At 47.6% G+C, this 23,390-nt stretch overlaps 2 protein-coding genes across 2 annotated transcripts in view; one reads left to right on the top strand and one right to left on the bottom strand.

Annotated features, from left to right (window-relative positions):
* The window catches only part of UBTD1 (ubiquitin domain containing 1), a 52,050-nt gene extending 35,745 nt beyond the window's left edge, over window positions 1-16,305 (bottom strand). Inside the window, exon 1 of the mRNA XM_082673709.1 lies at window positions 15,961-16,305. Within this exon, the coding sequence (XP_082529835.1) occupies window positions 15,961-16,030 (70 nt within the window). The 5' untranslated portion in view covers window positions 16,031-16,305. The remainder of the gene's footprint in view (window positions 1-15,960) is intronic.
* Window positions 16,306-16,870: 565 nt separating this feature from the next.
* The window catches only part of MMS19 (MMS19 homolog, cytosolic iron-sulfur assembly component), a 32,349-nt gene continuing 25,829 nt past the window's right edge, over window positions 16,871-23,390 (top strand). Inside the window, exon 1 of the mRNA XM_082674323.1 lies at window positions 16,871-17,000. Within this exon, the coding sequence (XP_082530449.1) occupies window positions 16,889-17,000 (112 nt within the window). The 5' untranslated portion in view covers window positions 16,871-16,888. The remainder of the gene's footprint in view (window positions 17,001-23,390) is intronic.

The raw sequence follows: 23,390 nt of genomic DNA, 5'->3' as shown, positions 1-23,390 counted from the left end.
CCTGCGCACCCCCTGAAACCCTGTAATTAATCACTTTTTGTGCTTAAGCTAGATTCAGCTGGTTTCTGTTAACTCGAAATCAAGGGGTCCTAACAAAGCTGGGATCTCCCTTATGCTTCTCCAGGAATACAAAGCAGGTGCCTGACAAACAAACTTGCTGAATGAAGAAAACTGGCCCCAGATCCTGGCTTTCTGATTCCTGCCAAAGGTACCACCATGCTCTACAAATACTCCACGTATCAAGTATGTAACTCAGCCCCAGGCAACTTAAGTTAAATGCATGTTCCTTGCCTGAAGTGCATTATATCCTCATTTTCATCTCATCTTTGGGACAAACCAGCACTCAAAGGAAAGGCAAACGGGAGCAGGCTGGAGAAAAATAGCCCATGGCAGTGCGGGCCAGCACGTCCAACTGGATCTGCAAACTGTGCTCCCCTGGGCTGCCCCACTACAGAAACCTCTGCCCCGAGATTTCTGTCCCTGTACCATTCTCCCCTCCCCCAAGATGACCATCAAAGTCTCCAAGAGGTCACAAAGTTTCCACCCCTATTGATGGGTCATTTATGCCAGAGGCCATTGCAAGGCCAGACCATGAATCCTAAGTCTAGAAGAAGAAACCTCAGAGGGTTGTCTCACCTAGTGGTTTTCAAATTGTGCACTCTGCGGGACCCTGAGACTTCAATGGAACCTCTTGGGTCTCCAGTGTCCCCAGCCTCAACCAGGGGCACGCCCATTTGGTTGTATATATCAGGCTACCTTGTAAGCTTGCATCTGAAAGGGTTCCAGTGGCTTAAACCAATAGTACAAAATTCCTGGGCTTCCCTGGTGGCGCAGTGGTTGACAGTCCGCCTGCTGATGCAGGGGACACGGGATCCTGCCCCGGTCCGGGAAGATCCCACATGCCACGGAGCGGCTGGGCCCGTGAGCCATGGCCGCTGAGCCTGCGCGTCCAGAGCCTGTGCTCCGCAATGGGAGAGGCCACAACAGTGAGAGGCCCGCGTACTGCAAACAAACAAACAAACAAACAAAAATACCTGTTCCAGACCAATTTCTTTATCATTCAGATGAGGAGCCAGAGATTCATAGGCATAAGGCCACACAGGTGCCAAGTGGCTGAGCTGGAAGAGAACTCTGGGCTCTGAACTCTCCCTACTGCCCCTTTCCCTAGGCAGCTCCTTTAAAGGCTCTCTTGGAACTGGGAGGGGTCAGAACCCCGGTCCTGTGTGGGTGAGCACTGGCTGGGGAACACAGAGAAAGCGCTGAAGATACAACGCAGAGCCCATCTGACGGGCGCTGAGTCCCAGGTGACCCTGTCTGCATCAGCTGAAGGGCAATGCTAAACGGTCAGAACAATATGGAGATGTCCTGATGCTAGTCCTCCGCTATATATAGTTTCTCCCCTGAAATGACCTCAGGTAGCAGCACAGCTTTGTGATGTGGCAAAAATCGGCTGTGTGGCCCCAACTCCAGGGGAGGAGAACTCTGCTCGAGAAACCGGATGGTAAGTAAGAAAGAGAGGAGTCTGTGGGATGGGGGTGTGTCGGGGGGAGCGAGCTTTTGAGACGACTCAGGACAAATTCTTTCCCTTGACCCCCTGGGAAGCAGCAGTGAGGAGTAAACCTGAGACTCTTCTGCAGTGGGCGACGAAATCTGAGTCCCAGCTCTGGGTGGAGGAGGCCCTGCTTCCTCACAGGCTCCGATCCCATCTGCTCACAGATGTTGGGTGCCTCTTCCTGAAGCACTTCATTCATTGCACTCCATGTGTAAGGAACCAGCAGAGGCTTGCTCTGACCTACGCTCCCCATTTGCTATTCGAGACCTTCCCTTAACCTTGGTGTACACCGCCAATTTGATTCTACTGCCTAAAAAATAAAAAAGAAAGAAAGGCTAGAAGAACAAACGCCAAACGGGAATGGAGACTCTGAGTGGTGGGAAGATGAAGGAGGTTTTCTTCTTTGGGCTTTCTGGTATTGCTCACATTTTTTACATAAACACAGACTGCTTTTACAATAAAGAAAATCGTATTACTTGCTTCTCTCCAACCTGCACCCCTTACTCAAATCACTAACCCTGCTGTAAACTCTCCTCACTTACCCTTAATATCTGCCCTATCCAACCTCGACTCTTTCTCAAGTGTCTACACGTTGCCTTTGTCTCTACCTGTCTACACCTCATGATTCAGCACTTGTCTACACATTATCTTGCCTGAAATTGTATCACACCTCTATTTGTCTTTGCTCCTTCCCCCAGATAGACTGTAAGCCATCATGGATGATGAGACATACATGTATAATATGCATACACAGGAATGAGGCAGGATGTACAGAAAAGACACAGGAAATGGAGTCAATTCCCTGGGTCAGGTACCAGCTCCCCTTCTGACTGCACAGGACAGACCACAGACCAGGGGCTTGACATTTCTGAACCAGTTCTTCCAGCCGAATTCCTTATTAATGCCAATTCTCTTCTAAAAGGTAAGGGTGGATTCTGAGCAGCCCCACAGCTTTTGGATCACTTCACCTCTAAAAACTGAGGCCCCAGGCCCAGCCTACAAAAGGGGTCCCCATCAATCCATATCCAAACCAGCATCGGGTGGTGAGCCAGACACATGCAGAACAGGGCCCACAGGCTGAAGTCTCTCCTTGGATATTTCCCCTGGGCCTAGGCCCCTGGCATAGATGAATGCCCAAGGAGTGGTGCTGTCAACAGTAGCAGACTGAGAATCTCTGTCCGGGGCTGCGGAAAAACGTGCTTAATGCCAAAAATGGACCAGACATCCAGGCCCTGGATCTTCCATGGGACATACATCAAAGCAGGGCAACGCTAAGCTCAGCTTCAGATAGGCGGGGTCAGCTACAGATTAAAGGGTCCAATGTAGCTTTCCTTCTGCCTATGGACTCCAAAGACTAGCCCACTCTGCTCCTCAGGGAGCGCAACCAAATAACAGCACATACAGCATGTTTCAAAAAATAATTTGGGGTCTTATAAAAAGCCATAATAGCAGCGAGTTTCCAGTCAAATAAGGCTTCCCTTGTCCTCACCAGCCAGCCCTGCACTGGGCCACAAACAGGAATATCACACTGGGCCAGACCCAGATGAGCTCGGGGTTCTATGAACCTGATGTGAGAGCCCAGAGGGAAGAAGGGCAAATAGCAAACGGAGAAGTAAACCTGGGGCATAAACACAGCCGTACAGAGCACTGCCAGCTCGCCGGGGACTGTCCCTTCAGCTCACCCTGCAACCTTGGAGCTGTGTGTCATGAATCTGCACACCTGGGTGTGCCCACATGGAAATGGAATAAATAAAAACAGATCACAGAAGCTCAGTATTATTCAGCCCACCACACCGTGAGCTCCTTGAGGAAAGGAACTGACTCTTCACGCTGTGCCCTGTGCTAACACCACGGCCGGGACAAGGCAGTTACGGTGAATATTTAGGGGCAGTTTCCCATAGCGGTTAAGATACAGGCCCCTGGGGTACAACTACTAGGATTCAAACACCAGTTCCCCCACTTTCGTGGACTAGGGTCTTAACCTCCCTGAGCCTCAGCTTCCTCATCTGTAAAGTGGAGGTAATTATGCCTACCTCCTGGGGCTGACGTGAACACTGAAGGCAGTGATGTCAAACATGTAGTAGGGTGCCTAATGCACGTGGTAATCACCACATAAACGGGACTGCTTCAGGGGTGATGATTCCTGGAGCTGCTGTGAGGGTTCGTGAAAGGAAATGCTCCGGCCACGTGACAGTCTATTTTGGGGGAACAGAGCGCACTGCATAAGTGAAAAAAATCAATGCCATGTGTGATATCCCATGTTACAGAGGACAGTGTGGTCTGTTTAGCAGACACTGCAGTAGGGGTAGGTGGGGAGAGGTGGAAGGGGGGACAAACCCATGAAGGCTGTCGCAAAGTGCACTTCCTAACATACTCGGGATACATAGTGCAAGAACTGGCAGAAGCAGACTATTTGATAGTCATGGGTGGCAATGACGTCAGTAAACCAGCTATACCTGTTTAGGGCCCGGTGAGCCCTCAGTTGAAACTGACAGTGAGGCAGGTGTTTCATGGAAGGAATGCAGGGCTGAAAATGGAAAACAGTAACCTGGGATCTGAAATCTTCCATTTCTCACCATGTGACCCTGGGCGCAATAGTTAGTATACACGGAGCCTCTCCCCTAATATGAGGACAACATCACTTGCAGTGAATTAACAGGAGGATTAGAGGAGATGTGTATGAAGTACCTACCGCAGGGCCTGCCACACAGTTAGTACTCAATAAACAGCAGTATATAATAACTATAAAACAATTGTTTTTGAATCCAGTTGCAGGGAGCTGTGTATCAAGTGTGGACAAGTGGCCCTGCTGTGATGTTTATCACTGCTTTCTTGGAAGTTCATGGAGGAGGTGCCAGGCTCCAGGAAGGAAGCCCCAGCAGACCCAGACATGTTCTGCCAAGCTGAGGATGAGCACACTGAGGGCACTCCCGAGCCCTGGACCTACCAGGCAAGAAGTGTTTGCATCTGTTCCAAGAGAGCCCAGAAAAGTAGCTACTAGTTGTTGCTGGAATTGGCAAGAATATGCGGGACATTGCAAGAGATCTGTAACTAACAAGAGTTGAAGTTCTCAAGTTTTTGTGAATGATTCACATTTTTAAAAAAATGAAGCTAGGGGCTTCCTTGGTGGCGCAGTGGTTGAGAGTCCGCCTGCCGATGCAGGGGATACGGGTTCGTGCCCCGGTCCGGGAGGATCCCACATGCCGCAGAGCGGTTGGGCCCATGAGCCATGGCCGCTGAGCCTGCACGTCCGGAGCCTGTGCTCCGCAACGGGAGAGGCCACAACAGTGAGAGGCCCGGGTACCGCAAAAAAAAAAAAAAATGAAGCTAGATTCAAGGCTATCTCTGCATTAATATCACTCTTGTGCAACTTGCTTCCCGTTTGTTTTCCTGAATGAGTGGAGTTACAAGAATGGTAAATAGCCAGGGTACAGAGCAGAAGCTAGGTCTTGTATATGAACTTCATTGGCCATATATCTCAACTTGGCGGGAAGAAGAAGGCTGGGGACAGCTGGCTTAAATACAGTGCCAAGCATGCTGATAATAATGAAAAAAAATAGCCTACTATTTACTGAATATTTTAATATGCCCCAGGCACCAGTCTAAGCATTTACGTGCTTTAACTCATTTCATCCTCAAGACAACCCTATGAGTAGATACTGTTATCTCCATTTTACAGGTGAGGAAGGTGAGGCCCCCAAATCCAAAACAACTTGCCCAGATTACACAGCTAACGAGCTGGAGGAGCTAGGATAAAAAAATGCAAATGGATACTAAGTGAATAAAATATTTGTCATAATTGTCATAATTACCTGTTACCAAAAGAAAAACTCTTACCTTATAAACGTCCTCTTTGAAAGACCTCAGATTTTGCAAATCAAGAGAAATTCAGGGCCAGCCCTTGCTATACACTCTGAGTGCAGGGGAAGGGCTACAGGGTGGCCAGAGTCGGACTTCCCAGGTCAAGGCAAGGGAGGCTACACTCTGCTCTTCCCAATACTCTGAGCTGAACAAGAGTCAGTAGAATACAAGTCCCCAAAGAAACAATGAACTTAGCCTAGGTTATTGTCATTAATGGCCTACTGCCATCATTTGCTAAGCATCTCCCTGTGTGAGCATTGCACTGATCACTTCACACAAATCATCACATTTAATCCCTGAATACCTGAAGTGGTCTACTCTTGTCCCTATTTCACAGATGCAGAAACTGAGGCTCTGACCTGAGGCTTTCTCACCACAATGAGAAAGCAGAGGGGCACTGCCTCCCATGGCTTCTGCCTAACTTACTTGTCAACAACCTTGGGCAGCTCTTAACATCCTAAGTCTCAGTATCCTCATCGGTAAAACAGGAAAAATGATTCCTGTCCTGATCACCTAACAGGATGGTTGTGGGGATCAAACGACACATAATATTTGAGAAAGCACTTTGAAAATGGCAAAATGAACATAGCAAGGGATCATTAGTCTTATTAATTACAAAGAATGACACCTGATCCTGCAAGCACTTTGCTAATGTAACTCTGTTGCCTCTTTTCCCTTGGGAATTTGGGGGTAATTCAAAGTCTGCAGAGCCAAGGCACTCTTTTCTTCAAGTCCCTGGCATCTGGGCATTGGGAAGTGGAGGTTCCTTCTGGGAGAAGAGGGAGAAAACAATGCTGTTTGCATTCTGCTGGTGTTCCTCTTGAGGAACAATCTGGCTGAGATTCTACTGCTTACACCACACTCAGCCCTCAAACATGCAATGCACATTTACTGAGCACCTACTATGTGCCAAAGTGCCAAGTACTAGATGCATAATGATGGACTCATGGGACCCCGAGATATAGCCTGGGGGTGAGGAAATGAGAGGAGGAGGAGACAGCAATGGGAAGGGAGCGGAGTGACTCCAGTCCTTGCAGCTTTGCAGACTTCACAGCCACCTCCCGATTCTTCTCATGGGGATGGGGGGAGGCAGCACAATGGAATGAGCTCAGAGCACTGAAATTTGAGTCAAAGTATTAAAGTGAGTCCCAGCTCTGCCTCTGCTCAGCCTGTGACCACCAGAAATCAGTTTACTTTCCCCTATGTAAATTGGGTAGGAATGTTCTCATAAGGCAAAATGAGGAGAATCAAAAGAGATGATTGAACAAGGTGAGCAGGGTGCCTTAAGGTACTCAATAACAAACTCTTGTTTAGACAAAACAAAAAAACCCTGTGCTCTCTTCCTCCCATTCCTGGAAAGGTAAACTATACAGGGGCCAAAAGCTCAGGCTCTGAGATCAGGCCCTGCTGTTTACAAGCTGCATGGCCTTAGAGAGGAGACATTACCTTTCTAAGGCTCCATTTCTTCCGCTGTGAAAAGGTGATAATAGTATCCACCCATAGGATGGATGTGAAGATTAATCAAGATACTGCACAGGAGGCTCCTGGCACATGGTACACACCCAGCAAAGGTGAGCTGTTGCTAATTTCATCTCTACAAGCCCTTAAAAAGAACAAAATTCCAAGTCCACAGGCTCGCCTCTAAGATCCAGGCTGCCTGGTAACTGGCTGGCTGCCTAGGTTTGGGCTCTGGTGGCAGCCTCCCAGAGGAGACAGGTACAAATGAGGAGCTGTTCCCATCCCCCTACTCCCCCCACCCCATACCCTGCGCCAGCCCTTTTCCTGACAGGTTCCCCTTTCCGAGGGCAATAAGGGACACAAGTTGAGGGCCTGGGGCTGGTCAGAGGTGTGAGGGTACACTAAGCTTGGTCCCCCTTCCCTGTGGGCTCAGAAAGCAGGGAGATCTTGTCCCCAACAGCTTAGAGAGAAGCACATGGCCTGAAGCAGCGGACAAGCTCACCAGGAGGCCATGTCATTATAATACTCCCTGCCTTTTACCCATCCCAAGTGCTCCCACCTGAACCATAGTCCTGCATCTCTTGTGCAAAAGGGAGCACTCAATATGAGTAAGACAGCAGTAACGTTCTTTGGGAGCCACATGAATTGTAACAACAAAGAACTGCTTTGCTTAACTGGAAGCCACTGTCCATCCATCCCAGCCATCGACCACATTATTAGAAACCCAGAAGCAAGCCAGATTCTGACTGACCAGAAAAGATGTCACAGAATCTACGTGCCCAAACTCCTGTACTTCCCTCTCTGGAGGGCCCCTCGGGCTTCACTTTGAGCCCATCTACTCTCTCTCTAGGTACGAGTCTAACAGTCTCAGCCATATGTTCCCCCAGGAAACTGGAGGGGCTGCTATTTGAGCCTGGTAGTCAGGATCTCAAGAAGTGACCACTATGATGAGATGCCTCTACACACCCATTGGGATGGCTATTATCAAAAAGACAGAAAATAACAAGCATTGGTTAGGATGTGGAGAAATCGGAACCCTTGTGCATTGCTGGTGGGAATGTAAAATGGTGCAGCCACTGAGGAAAACAGTATGGCAGCTCCTCAAAAAATTAAACACAGAATTAACATATCATCCAGCAATCCCACTTCTAGACATATACATAAAAGAACTGAAAGCAGGGATTCAAACAGATATTTGTACACCCATGTTCATAGGAGCATTATTCACAATAACCAAAAGGTGGAAGCAACCCAAGTGTCCATCAACAGACGAAAGGATAAGCAAAATGTGGTATAGACATACAATAGAATTCACCCCTAAAAAGCAAGGCAAGTGACACATGTACAACGCAGATGAACCTTGAAGATATTATGCTAAGTGAAATAAACCTGGCACAAAAGGACTAATATTGCCTGATTCCACTTCTATGTGGTACCCAGAGTAGTCAAATTCATAGAGACAGAAAGTAGAACGGTGGTTGCCAGGGGCTGGGGAAGGGGAGAATGGGGAGTCTGTGTCTAATAGGTACAGATTTTTAGCTGGGAAGATGAAGAAGTTGTGAAGATGGATGGTGGTGATGGCTGCACAACAATGTGAATATACTTAATGCTACAGAACTGTACACTTAAAAGTTGCTATGGGGCTTCCCTGGTGGCACAGTGGTTGAGAGTCCGCCTGCCGATGCAGGGGACACGGGTTCGTGCCCCGGTCCGGGAAGATCCCACATGCCGCGGAGCGGCTGGGCCTGTGAGCTATGGCCGCTGAGCCTATGTGTCCGGAGGCTGTGCTCCACAACGGGAGAGGCTGCAACAGTGAGAGGCCCGCGTACCGCCAAAAAAAAAAAAAAGAAAAAAGAAAAAAGTTGTTAAGATGGTATATTTTATCTTGTGTATATTTAACCACAAGTTTTTTAATGAGAAAAAAAAAAAGTGACACTGACTACCAGGGAGAAGACAGAGCAACAATTATAGGTGGAAACGTGAACCCCAAAAGCACAGCAGCTGGGAACCATTTAGTTTGGGACCCAATGTCCTACATTCTGAAAAGCCTGGGGGCCTCACACTGTCGTGAGTACAGTAACTGATCAGGCAGGACTGCTATTTTCATTCAGAGCCCAGAACAGGGTTCAAGAGCCTACCCACACCAATACTGCTTGGGACCTCGAGGCAGGCCACTGTGTAATGGGCTCTTCCTCAGCAATTTACCTTCCACCTGCCACAAGTTCACCCTCACCTTCTTTCAGAGATAAAGGCTTTTGAGAGAAAGAGGCTTTTGTGGTCCCCATCTCCACCAAGCAGGGCTTTGTACATACAGGTCCAAACTCAACACCCCCAAGTTGCAAAGAGGGGGTGCTCAGTATACTTTGCTGGGAAGCATATCATCCGTTTCAGAAAGATTCCCATCCAAAAATAGTTTTTAAACATTTCTTTTATAGTTTTGCTCTTTAAAAAAGAGTAAGCTTCAATGATCTGGGGAAAATCACTGGCTATGGTTTTTGTGTGTAAAAATCCTCTACCTTTGAATAATGGGAACTTCATAAGTTCACAAAGTCTCCTTTCATCCAGGATCGCACTTGATTCTTACAATCTCTCTGGGAGGTGAGCAGGGCAGCAGTCATCCCATTGTACAAATGGGGAAACTGAGGCTCAAAGAGATCAAGAGGCCTGTCTAAAGTTGCACACACAACTAGGAAGGAGCAGAGAACCAAGGCCTTATTTCCCATCAATGGCAGATCACACTCTGGATTAGGACCTCATATCTGAGCAGACCATTAAGCCATGAAAGTGATTTTAAAAACAATGTTAGTTTATTTTATCCCCACAACATCTCTCTGAAGTAAACTGGAAATATCATCTTTTTTTTTTTTTAAGAGATGATTAACTGAGCAAACAAATGACTTGCCCAAGATCACCATTCAAGAAAGTGGCAAAGAGACCACACCCCCTCCCTTTTGAATATGCTCAACCTTGACCACAATTTCTTGACCTTAGCATACTCAAAACTTAAAGGAGCTTATGCAGTTTTTATATAGTTTGCACCATATTTCTGTGAACTTGGCAGGGAGTAGACATACCTTTATTCTCTTTTTAATAGCTGGAAAAGAAAAAGAGGTTAAAGAAATCTTTAAGTTCCTTTTCAGCTCTAAAATTCTATGATTCTAAAAATTCCCCAGCAAGTCAATTCAATGGGTAGAGAGGCCTGGAGTCCACGTCACCCGCCTTCCTGCCTCACACTCTATCAGACCACCCCACACCCACCTCTTGAGTTAATGACCACAAATACCATGTGTGCCTGGGAGAAGGGTCCACTCTTACATAGTTGCACACGTAAAATAACAAGAAAGTGCTAACTGCTTGGTTGGGACCCTAGTAAGGGGCTTCACTCTGTCCTCCTGTTCAGCCCCAGCAACTCCTAGCAAGAGGCTCCCAAACCACAGGAAATTACATCCCAGGTATTTGAGACCTTACCCAGGCCTGGGGTGAGAGAGAAGCCAGTCCCAGGAACAGAACACCACTTTGAGGTTGCAGTTAAATCCGTCCATTAGGATACATCCACCCACCTAAGATGAGACAGCAATCAGGCCTGCTCATTCCTGCTCTTCTACAGACTGTACCCACTCTGTTCTACACACTAGCTTCATCCACAAATATTTATTATGCACCTACTACATGCCAGGTGCTGCTCTAGGTGCCATGGAACGAAAAAATAAAAATCTCAGGTCACACATAGTAGGGGAGATAGCCAATGTCAGGCGGTGGTGAGTGCCAGGGAGAAAAATAAAATAGGGAAAAGGTGGTAGATAATGCTGAGAGCAGGTAGTGGAAGGAAGGGGATCAGTTTTAAAAAGGATGGCCTGGTGGCGCAGTGGTTGAGAGTCCGCCTGCCGATGCAGGGGACACGGGTTCGTGCCCCGGTCCGGGAAGATCCCACGTGCCGCAGAGCGGCTGGGCCCGTGAGCCATGGCCGCTGAGCCTGCGCGTCCGGAGCCTGTGCTCCACAACGGGAGAGGCCACAACAGTGAGAGGCCCGCGTACCGCAAAAAAAAAAAAAAAAAAAAAAAGATGGCCTGGGAGGCCTTGACTGACAAGAAGGGAGGAGCCTTGGAGGAGGAGAGAGAGGGACCCATTCAGATTTTAGGGGGTGGAACAGGGGATGAAGAACAAGAGATGGCTGAGGAAAGGCAAGGTGTTGAAAATCCTATCGTGTCTTGTAGGCCAACACAAGGACTCTGAATGAGACGGGGAGCAAAGGAGTAACAAAGTCTGACTTACAGTTTACAGCATCTCTCTGGCTGCTGTGATGAAAATAGTCTGTCGGGAGACAAGGGAGGAAGCAGGAAGGTCAGTTAAAAGGCCAGTGGTAGCTTAAACCAGGGTGAAAGTGGTGAAGATGGTGAGAGTCAGGTTCTGGATACATGTAAGGCAAAGACAACAGGATCTATTGATTAAGTGGAGGTGGGATTAAAAGGGAGGAGTCAGGGATGATATTAGAGGTTTGGGGGCCTGAGCAACTGGAAGGATGAAATCACCGTTGGCTGACTTTGGGAGGACAGGGGGTGGGGTGGGCCATCTTTCTGTTTTGGAAATGTTAAACTGAGAAGCCTTTTAGACATTAGGTGTGTTGAGCAGGCAGCAAAATATACAAGGCTGGAGTTGGAGAAACTGGGCTGAAATTATACATGTGGGAGTCACCAGCATACGTAATAATACAAAATTGTATGTATTATCATACCGGATTTCTATGTATGATCACACACACTTTGTATATTTACTGTCTGCGCCCCCCAAAACTATAAGCTCCATGTGGCTAAGGACCCTCTGTCTGTTCACAGCCAGCAACGTGCCTGGCACTCAGTAAATATTTACTGAGCAAATGGAGAAGTTGCCCAATTACTCCCTCAAGAATAGCCACAGCAGCCCACACAATGAGAAGTAGGCTCTCTTGCAACCACAGAGCCAAGCCCAGCCAGCCCAAAACAGGGCCCTGGGTCTGTCCACCCCGAGCTTGAGATTCCAGAACGTAAGTGGATATGCTTGGCACATCACAGATAGCTGGGTTTCAGCCCTGCCACATTCTCAAAGGGTGGAACTGGGCAAGACACCTGCCTGTTCTACCACCTCTATTTCTCCCCGGGATGGGCCTGGGAGGGGCTGCCTCACCCACTTCATGGGCAGAGATATCAGATCTATCCAGGGTATATGCATGGGTTGGTGGGAGCCCCCCAAAGGAGTAATTCCCCACGTATTCTCTGGAGCATGCAAAGACCACCCAGCACCTGAAGGGGAGAACTCAGACCTACTGAGAATGTATTAAGAGTAATAGGTTAAAAAAAAAGAGTGACAACCACAAATCTTGATGAGATGAGAGTACCGCCTAATCCTTCTAGCTCTTGGAAGACTCCCTGACCGGTAGGCCTTGTGTCTCTGCTTCACCCATCAAGTGACTAGGAAGACAGAACAAAGGCCAAAGAGTGACATAAGAATGCGTAAGATTTCAGTTCATTAACTTTCCAGTGTAGAACAGCTGCCTTTGTGAAGATGGTAAAAACAGCTCTAATGATCTGGTATAGCCCCCTCCCTTTCTGAGATATTGCAAGTGTGACCCAGAGAGGGTTAATGACTTGCCCAGGGTTACCCAGCTGCAGGCCTAGACCTAGAAGTCAGGTTTTAGCTCTCTGTTGAGGGTTTCTTCCCACTACGGCAGTGGTGAAGGAAAGATAAGAGTTATGGTGGGAGGCAGGGGGAGTTTTAGGCATTAGTCTTACAACATGAAACTATGTCCTTGTCAAAGGGTAAACTGCAGATGTCACAGGAATGCCAGGTGCATGCTGTGAAGTTAAGAAAGAGTCCGTCCCGGGCTTCCCTGGTGGCGCAGTAGTTAAGAATCCGTCTACCAATGCAGGGGACATGGGTTCGGGCCCTGGTCCAGGAAGATCCCACATGTCGTGGAGCAACTAAGCCCGAGCGCCACAAATACTAAGCCTGCGCTCTAGAGCCCATGAGACACAACTACTGAGCCTGTGTGCTGCAACTACTGAAGCCCGTGTGCCTAGAGCCTGTGCTCCGCAACAAGAGAAGCCACCGCAATGAGAAGCCTGTGCACTGCAACGAAGAGTAGTCCCCACTCGATGCAACCAGAGAAAGCCCGCGTGCAGCCACGAAGACCCAACACAGCCAAAAATAAATATATAAATAAATTACTTAAAAGGAAAAAAAAAGAGAGAGTCCATCCCTTATACCAAACTTGTCATCCTCCAGAGTTCCCCTTGGCTTTGGACTGTATGAATAAAGCTATTCATAGTAGGACCCACAGAAGTGAAATAAAGATACATTAACAGATTTTTTTTAAAATGCAGATATATACCTCAGTAAAACATTTAGGTGAAAATTTTATTTATTTATTTAATTTATTTTTAATTTTTTTTTTTTTTGGCTGCGCCACATGGCTTGTGGAATCTTAGTTCCCCAACAGGGACTGAACCCAGGCCATGGCAGGGAAAGAGCCAAGTCCTAATCACTGGACTGCCAGGGAATTCCCGTGTAAGCCTTCTAAAATCAACAAATATTGAGTCCTTCCTCTGTACAAGTCATTGTCATAAGCGCCTAGTGTGTGCGTGTGTGTGTGTATGACTATATGAATGAGTGAGACAGAGAGACAGACACACACACACAAACACACACACACACACACACAAGGTCTTCAAGGCTTGCAGTGCAGTTGCTGATATGACTGTAACATCAAAGAAATGACTAATAATGTGGAGTAGATAATTGTTAAGTAAGTGGTATAATGGGACTGCAGGAGTTCTCAGAAAGAGCAATCATGTTTGCTGGGGGGTGGGGGGGACTTGTCAGGCAAGGTGCTTCCAGAAAGATAAGGGATTTGAGGTGGACCTTGAAGAGAAGAAAGGCTCTTGATAAGAAGGGGGAAAGGGCATGAGCAAACACAGGTGACATTAATGTCAAAGAAGAGAAAGAAATCACGCCTTAAAAGGTAGGACTGGACCAGATTTGAACAGCCTTGAAAGTTAAAGTTCTTGTAGGAGTGGGAGGAGCAGAAAGATTTCTGAACATAGAACTTACAGGATTCAGAACAGGTTAATTTAACAAATGCCTTCTGGGACACTACCATGTGCACGCACTGGATGAATAACTGAAGATGTATTTGCCTTTGGTGGGGAACTAACTTCAGTCTGGGAGATGAGTTGGCCTTGAGGTGACAAAGGGCAGGTTTGTAAGACCTGCTGAAGGAAGAACCAGCAGGGCCCAGAGAATGACTCCTCCAGGACACGGAGACAAAGACAGCAGAGAGAATTCTTCAAAGTATAAATTTAGGCAGCTGGAAGAATGGAAGAGTAAAGGGAAGCTAGTTGAGGAGGAGAGATGCAGAGCTGGTTTTAGAACTGTTGAACCTAAGGTTAACTACATCTGTGTCTAGTGGGCATTTAGATATATGAGTCTGGGGTTGGAGAGACAATAGTTGAAGATACAGCATAGGGGTCTTCCCAATGGACGAGTTGGGGGGCTGAGTAAGATTCCTCTGGGAGGGAGCATGATGAGAGAAACAAACGGAATGTCAGACTGAACCATGGGCGTCCCACACTAGGAGGTGATGGCGGGCGGGAGTGATCAGAGAAAAAAACAATGCCAAGGAGGGAAAAGTTGGGGGAGGTGTTGGAGTTTCAAATGGGAGAGGGTTGTCAACAATAAAAAATGCTACAAATCAACTATGTGGGCTGAGCACATAAATAATAAGTATTTGTTGAATAAGTGAATGAATGAAAGAAAGAAAGCCTTTGGATTTGAGAATCAACTTTCCTCAGTCAGAAGAATGGCCAGGGTTGCCCTCAGACAAGAGGACTTCAACGCTAAATTTTACATCGTCCTCCCTATAAACACATGTTGCTTCTTGCACAAGTCATCCTGTCCACCACACAGACATCCTTCCCTGCTTCCCCCATGTTTCCCCTCATCTTCCGTCCCAGTTTCCGGAACTCAAGCAACACAAACCTTCGGTGTCAAAGGAGACAGGAAACTCCAACTAGAGTTTCTACTTCATTAACAACTCTGCCTGTGGCTCCTCTTACATAAAGGGATATGTGGCAATTGAGTGGAACAGGAGACTGCATTCTAGCCCCAGCTGTACTACTGACTAGCTGTGTGGCTGGGGACAAGCTGCTCAACCTCTCTGGAGCTGGGCTTTTCATAGACAAGAGGAGGTAGGTCTATCTGGACTCTAGACAAGTTTCGAAGGTCTCTTTCAGCTCTAAAGTCTGCGATTTTATCATTCTCAGAAGGCCCTCGCAACACCCTCAGAGAAGGAAGTGAAGTGAGTACAAGACCCGGGGAAACGACCGCCAGACCTCTTACCCAGGCGAAGCGCCAGGATAGGAGGAGTGTACCCAGAAAGTGAGAAGGAGCTGCCGGCCCTCGCGGATCACCAGGGAGCAGATCCCATTCCCAAGGCTGGGAAGGATCCCAACAACCCGAGTGCGATTCCCACCCCGCACCCCACCTTTCCTAGACTCTCAGACGACCGGGAGGCTCTAAAAAGCCCTGCGGGAAAAATAAAGATTTCTTTCCCAGAGTCCTGCGCTGCTTTTGCAAGTCGGATTCCAGCAGACACGATCTGCAGCCCGATAATGACACAGTCTTTGGAAGGAGCGACTGTTCTCGTTTCGCTCGCTCCGAGTTCTGGGGACGTCTGGCCGCCCGCGCCGTGCCCCGACGGGCGGGCGTCCGACCCCGGCACCGCTGACGGGCCAGCGGCGCCCCCGCCCGGGGCTCTCCTCCCCGCCGCCGGCCCAGCTGCGGTCTGCAAACATTTCCTGCCCCCGCCCCCACCCCCACCCGGAGCTTCCCAGTTGGAGCGAGTTGGGCTCGCAGCCGGGTCAGCGCTCGCGGTTGCCCCAACTCGGCTCCCCCGGCCCGCGGGGCTGGACAGGCGGACCCCGTCTGGCTCCGGAGCAGCCATCGGGGAAACCCAGGCGCCAGGAGCCGTGGGAGGTCGCTCGGGAAGCCCAAGTCTCGGGCAAGAAGGAGGACAACTGGCGGGGCGCCGACGACCCTGCTCCCTTCCCTGTCGTTACCTGCTCGCTTGCGGGGGTGTCCTGGGGCGGTCGGCCTCTCCCGGCGCTGTCTCCCCACGCAGTTGCCCATGCTGGCTCCTCAGCCGGGCCCCATGCACCGGAGGCGGCGGGGTGGTCGGCTGCTCCGCGCTCCTGCCCCGGACGGCGGCGTCCCGGGTCAACGGCTCCTGCCGCCCGGCATCCGGTGCTCCCCAATCTCCCCCGGGGGCGTGCTCTACCCCTGCACCGGCTTCGCCACAAACTTTGCGGGCGAGGGGAGAGAGGGAGGTGGCCGACTACCCAGCACAGTCCCAGGTGGCCGGGCCAGGGGGGCCCGCGACGGTGCCCGGCCGGAGACCAGCTCCGCTGGAGGGGCGGAGAGAGGGGGCGGGCACCGCCGCAGCTACTCCCGGTTCGCTCGGGGCTCCCAGCTGGGGCCGGCCCCCCGGAGCCTGTCACTCACCTGCCTAACCCCGCCCCAGCCCGGCCCCGCTCCCTGCCATCCGCTCTCGGTGCCCGCGCCGGCGGCACCGCCCCCCCAGGTGCGCATGTGACCGACGACACCGCCCCCTTGGGCCGGCCTTTTTTTCTCATTGGCTTCCCCCAGGGTGCGTACCGCCCCTCGGCCCCACCCAGCCAGGTGCCCGCCCCACCGCCCGTCTCCCAGGGAGCTGGGCTGGGAATTATTCGCCCTCAAAGGCCCCCGGCTGCGTGCCCATCAGCCGCCCTCCCTTCCTGAGCCACCGCCCCGACTCCAGGCCCCGCCCCTTGGGGAGGGACCGTCCCATCCCTCCCTGGAACTGCCGGGCCTGGAGCCGGCAGGCACGTAATCCAGAGAGAGCCCCGCCCCCTCATCTTTCGCCACGCAATTGGCTCAGGAGGCGCGTGCGCGGAGAGGCCCGTCCCGTGCCACCTCCCACTTCCCCTCCCACGGTTTCCAGTTCGCGTCATGGCCGCCGCCGCCGCTCTGGAGGCGGTGGCGCCTACGGGCGCCCTGTGGGGCCTCGTGCAAGACTTCGTCATGGGTCAGCAGGAGGGCCCCGCTGACCAAGTGGCTGCAGGTACGGCCGACGGCGCCGCACGGCTTCCGCTTTGGGGCCTCCAGGAGGGAGCGGCCTCAGCACAGGCGCCGGGAGGGAAGGGAGTGAGGGACAGCGGTGACTTTGAGAGATTAGTCCGGGTCTGGTTGTGAGCACCGCGTGCTTAAGAGCCATAACAAATTGCGAGTCGCTTGCAGTCTTCCTTAAAGCGCCCTTACGCCTCTTGTCTCGGTTTATAGCCATCCTGTGCGCCGGCCGGGGTTAGGAGATTAATTACCATTTCACAGATGAGGAAACAGGCCCAGCGAGGGCAAGAGACTCTCAGATCAGGCCAGTGGGGGAGCTGGGACTCGGACCCAGTTCCTGCAGTTCAGAATCACGGGCTCACGCCGCAAAAGCACGTTGTTTCTAGGAAGTTGACGTGACAAGAAGCATCTTCAGCGGCATCAGCTCCAGTCGCGTGGCATGCTGGGAGTGGCCGGGCGGCCGGATATCTGACTGGCTGTAGTTGGAGAGAGGAGGAGAGAAAGCAGTCTAGGGGGAGTTTGAGAAGTTCTGCGTATCTTCCTTAAGGCTTTCCCTCCGTTTCTTGGTAAAGTTCTTGATTAATTTGCTTTGTGACTTTTTAACGTGGAGTTTGTTTTTATCTTTTCCCCAGAACTCCACTTTCCTGCTTTCGATCAGTTTAGGGATCTCTTAGTTCTGACAGCTTATCTAAGATTTGAATAAAACAAATTACAGATTTCATTGGAATTCTGAGACTTTTCACTCTTTTAGAAAAAAAATCTAAAAAGTTGTTGAATGTTAGGAGGCCTTCAGACCTTGTGTTTAAGTAATAGAATACAAAATAATCTTGTCAGCACAGATGCTTTTTGTCTCTATTTTTGGAAATTTTGCGTGTTTGGGGAGAAGTAAAGGATACATTTCTCTTGAAAATTGAACATATTCACTATTAGAATATGTGAGAAATGAATAATGTGAATCTGCCAGAAGTATAATACTTTGATCCTTAGCAATATTTCAATTTAATTTAATCCTTCCACCATTATTGAACACATTATTCTTGAAACACGATGCAAAGTAATAGGGATATAAATACAAATTACGCTAGATGTGTGCCTGCCAGGGACTTATAATATGGTGGGAGAGACTGCCATGCAAACGGATAGTACACCATGAAAAGGGCTGTAAGAGGTATGTGCAGGGTGACATGGAAGCATCAAGGAGCAAATAAATGCCTGATGTAGCCTTTCCACTAAGTTAACTTCTTACAGCTTTGTGCAGTATAGTGTGTCGTCAGTGCTTATGATTAACAACTACAGTGTATTATCAATGTCATTTTTCCCCATGTTTTATTATGAAAATTTTCAAACATACAGCAAAGTCTAAGTAATTTTTTCATAAGAAAAACACACATACACCCACGACCTAGATTCTACCATTAACATTTTAATATAATTTGCTTTATCATGTATCTATCTGTCATTTAAATTGCAGATAGCAGTACACTTCCCTCTAACTGCTTTGGTATGTATATCATTGACTAGGGTTTGTTTATAGTTTAATACAAATTTTGGTGTAAAATTTGTATTCAATGAAGTGTACAAATCTTCAGCATACATTCACTGATTTTGAAAAATGCTTATACCTACCCACTATCAAGATAAAGAACATTACTATAAAAAGTGTTATTTGTAACTTTTTTCACAGTTATACATTATGAACACAGTAATTTAGGGTTCTTCAAATTCAGAACACACTTGAGAAGTCAGCATGAATAAAGACCGCCAAGTTCGTATAAATATTTTTGTAGAATTTATATTTTTTGAAAAAAAAGTGGCCTAAACTGTTGTCTAGTTTAAATTTAGCTCAGCTAAGACTGTAACACTAGCCCTGTTGTAATTTAGCTCTCCTGATTAGGAAAGGAGGTTGGTAATAACAGATAACTAACAGAGGGGTAATAACAGATAAGGTTGAAAAGGTTTGGTGGGGTTGGATGATGCCTAACCTTGGATTCTAAACAGAGGGATTTAAGTGACCTATTGTAGGTAATTGGGATCAATGTAGATCCTTGAGCAAGGGAGTCATATAGTGAAGATGAATTTGAGAAGGATTAAATCGGTATTCTCAATCTTAGATCACAGCCTTAGTTAGGGTTGTTGAAGGCTGACAGAGTTTTAAAGCATCCCCAGAAAGAATAAGATGTGCTTTCTAATCCTCCAGCCTAAATCAAGCTTCGTTAGTGCTGAAGGGACCAGCTTTCTATTCAGCCACTCATAGCCGCAGCCTCTCCTACAAATTGTAACTGCAGAAGGAACGTCCTGTGATCACAAAGGCAGCTACCACCAACTTTGTTTTGCACCTGGGTTCCTGATGAGAGTAGGTGTCAGATGTAAAGGTGCAAATGATGGAAGAGAAATGACCTGGCAGCCTAAGAGTTAAAGGCTGCTCAGCCAGGCATTCAATGGCTACCACTCCCCTCCTGGATCTTTAGTTCCAGGCAGCCAGTTGATTTGCTGTTCCCCTGATTGCTTTGCTTCCCAGATCCCTCCACTGGCTCCATCTAATTAAAGTTAGGCCTGGGATTAAAGGCCCAGTTTGAGTGCTCACTGCCTGCCCCCAAGTGTCTCCTGATTACTCCAGCCAGACATCATCTCACAGTTCAGAATCTCTGGGGTACTTATTTCTCAACCACTCATACTTATTTGCAGACTGTTTAGTAGCTACTTCTGTACACATCTCTGCATCCTACCTGCCTGTTTCTACCACCATAGTCTCCTGGAGACTAGCATAAGTAGGTGGTATAAATGAATGGAATAAAAGATGCTGAAGGAAGAATCTGGAATTTGAGGGCTAATTAGTTATAGGGCTTGGAGGAGAGGGAGGACTCTAAGATGACCTCAAGCTTTTGAGCCTGAAGATGAGCAAAAGAAAAGTACTATATCCAAAAATTGGGAAGGGAGCTGATTTTGAACATGTTGGATTTATAGGTGATGGATATAAATTTTCTTCCTCTTGGTTATTTGGATTTGCCTTCATTTCAGTCTTTATTGTATTTTCCTACATTTGTAATTCCACGAGGAGACCACTATTCTTGAAACCAGAAAACTGTTAAAGAAAAGTAAAATATAGTTCTGAGAAATGTCTGTGGCATTCTCAGCAGAAAGGGCATTTTGAGAGCTTGATTGGAACTGAGTCCTGATTGGGAATTTTCTCTCTCCTGTTCCTTCACATCCTCCCCCCTCTCCCCTTCCCCCTTGGCTGCTACTCCAGATTCTCAAGAGGCTGCAACTCCATCAGACAGAGGTCTGATTGTGCATTCTATGTCAGTGCTCATATAAATACTCCTTTGACGACTCCTCAGTGCCCCACACGGACTGGTGCCCTGCTGAGGAAAGAGTGGGTATTTAGCAGGTGCTAGTAGGTCCATTTTTAGAGAACAGATCTTGGACACATTGGAAAAACTTAGCCAACCTATATAGGGAAAGGAACTTACATTTATTTTTCTTATGCCAGTGAGACTACCCCTAGGAAAATTAACTTTTTATTAGCTTCTTTCATCCCTAGAGTCCAAGTGCATAATTAACAGTACTTCCAGGTATTTTTCATTTGGAAGAACTTTTATTGTTAAGAGAACTAATCACTTAAAGTTAGTGATGGACGGTCCCATACACCCAAGAATTTTACTCCTTTCCTATGTTACCCCAGGCTCTGTTTATATCACTGTGGTAACACTGAACTTGTTGTTCTTTGATTGTTTTAAGTGTCTTTCTGCCCCAACAGACTGGGCTCCTTAAAAGCTCCCTGTCTATATTTCTCTCTCCAGTCCTAACACAGTAATTGATTTATAATAGGTATTCAATAAATGTTGAATAGATAAATGAAACCAAACGTACATGACAATTTTTTTAAAGAATGATTCAAGGAACGTGTAAGAGGGAGTAATTCTGTTTTGGGAATCAAGGAAGACTTCACGGAAGAGTTGCCATTTGAGCTGGGTCTTGAGGAGTTGAAGTTCCTCAGACTGACAAGGGCAGGAAAGAGGCATTCCAAACCAAGGGAATGTGTTTCCAGGCTTAAGGATATGTAAGATCTTGACATGTTGAGATTTCATGTGACTGAATGATAGGAGTTATGATCAAAGGTGAGGCTGGAGGGGATTGAGGGCTAAATCGTGAATGACATCAAGCCAAGGAGTCAGGTCTTAGGCAATGAGGGGCAAAGGGAGATTGGTGAGCAGGGAAGTAATTGTGCATTTTAGATAGATTAGGGATGGATCAGAAGGCTTTTTTTTTTTAATTGAGATAAAATTCACCACTGTAACCATTTTAAGTGTACAAATAAGTGGCTTTTAGTATATTCACAATGTTCTACAACTACCACCACTATCTAAAAATTACAGAACCTTTTCATTACACTAAAAAGTTGAAGGCTATTTTGACAGCTGTCCCTGTATAGTCTGGTTATAAGGGATGAAAAGGAAAAGATGAAAATTTGAAAGACGTTCTAAGATAGGCTCAACAGAACTAGAATAAGATGTTAGATTTAGTTACCTTTGTGAAAACATCTTCAAAATACTGATTCTAGGGCTTCCCTGGTGGCACAGTGGTTGAGAGTCCGCCTGCCGATGCAGGGGACACGGCTTCGTGCCCCGGTCCGGGAAGATCCCACATGCCGCGGAGCGGCTGGGCCCGTGAGCCATGGCCGCTGAGCCTGCGCGTCCGGAGCCTGTGCTCCGCAACAGGAGAGGCCACAACAGTGAGAGGCCCGCGTACCGCTTAAAAAAAAAAAAAAAAAAAAAAAAAATACTGATTCTAGTTCTTTGCCACCTTATTTGCCATTTTCCTTACTCTTATTTACTGTTGCAATAGCTTTATTATTTCTTCATTTTTTCCTAATTTTGTATGACTTTTGTACTTCACTTTTATGTTTGTGCTGCATTAATTCAAGATGGATTCTTTGTGAAAGTATGAAGACTAAAGGGCTTTGCCAGGAGAATTCACCCATATACTGGGATTCAAGAAATCACATGCAAATGGATGTTTCTTTGTAATTGTAAAACAGCCAGTTTCATAATGATGTATACTGAATGCTGAAGAACTCTTTTTCATTTATAAAATTTGAGGCAGCCTATATCAGTGAGATTGACTAGTAGAGAGTGTGAGGGAAACTTTCTCTGGTGGTAGAAATATTCTATATCTTGATTGGGGTGTTGGTTACTCTGGGTATACTTTTGTTAAAACTAATCAAATTATATGTTCACTGTGCATTCCACTGTATGTAAATTATACCTCAATTTTTTTTTTTAATGAAAAAATTAGAGGTGACTGAGTGAGGCCTAATAGTCAGGTACTTTGTCTTAACAGCACTTGAGGTACTTCCAAAGAGAGTCCCTAGCCCAGCATACACAGAGGACTTTGATGGTGTTGCTGAAGAAGGATGGTTCAGTTCAGTAACAGTTATCAGTCCCCTATGGCTTCCTATGTGCTAACACCCTTGTGGCCGCTACTGAAATTATTTTTTAGATGGGTTTTTCAGCAGAGTTTCCTGGGTTCTGTCCAGGAGGTTCCAGAAAAGTACCCTTTTCCACCCTCCCAAATGGTGCAACTTTGTAACCCAGAAATGGGTATCTCTCTTCAGTACTGACGTTAAGGAATTGGGTGTAGAACAACTGATAGTGCCTTGGTTTGTCCTTTTAGTCTAGCTGCTGCCCCTTCCCCCACCGCACAGCTTGCGCATTTTTCCCTTTGGCTCTTTCTCAGGAGCAGGGGCAGCACTGGGCCTTCCACATCCTGGCACGAGTAAGGCTAAGAGTGCCTGATGTCTAAATTGGTGCCAGTCACGAGCTATGAATCCCAACTAGAGCACTCCCTTCCTCAGTCAGATCGGACTTCTTACTCTAGTACCAGATTGCGCCTCAGCTCAGTTCACAGCTATTGTTCAGAGACCACAGACTTAAGGGGGACTGGAAGTTTAGGAGTTTTCTCAAGCCTGTTTTTCACCTAGCCAAAGTCTGGTGTTGTCGAGAGCTGACTAATTAGGTCTTGCATTTAGAAGTAGGTGGGTTGGGGACCCAGAACAGGCTGTGAAAGTAATTCCCTGATTGCCACACCTTATTGAGCTAAAACCCCTCTACGTTAATCAAACGCTTAGGAAGATGGCTAACCTTTGCTCTTTGTTTCTCCTTTGAAAATTTATCCCAAGATGATTCTGTTAGATCTATGTGAATTACCATTGTGCTGTTGAAATTGCATTTTCAAAAATAAGTAATACACTCACATGGTGCAACATCCAAAAGGTGCAAAAGGATACACAGTGAGGAGTCTCCCTTCCATCCCAAGATGGCATGCAGACTGTGACAAATGAATTTACTATATTACTAGTGTATGATACATCCTTGCTAAAGGGGGT

Source organism: Grampus griseus (genome assembly GCF_964374135.1).
Source record: "Grampus griseus genome assembly, chromosome: 16".
NCBI lineage: Eukaryota > Metazoa > Chordata > Mammalia > Artiodactyla > Delphinidae > Grampus > Grampus griseus.
This window is presented reverse-complemented; position numbering and strand designations above follow the sequence as displayed.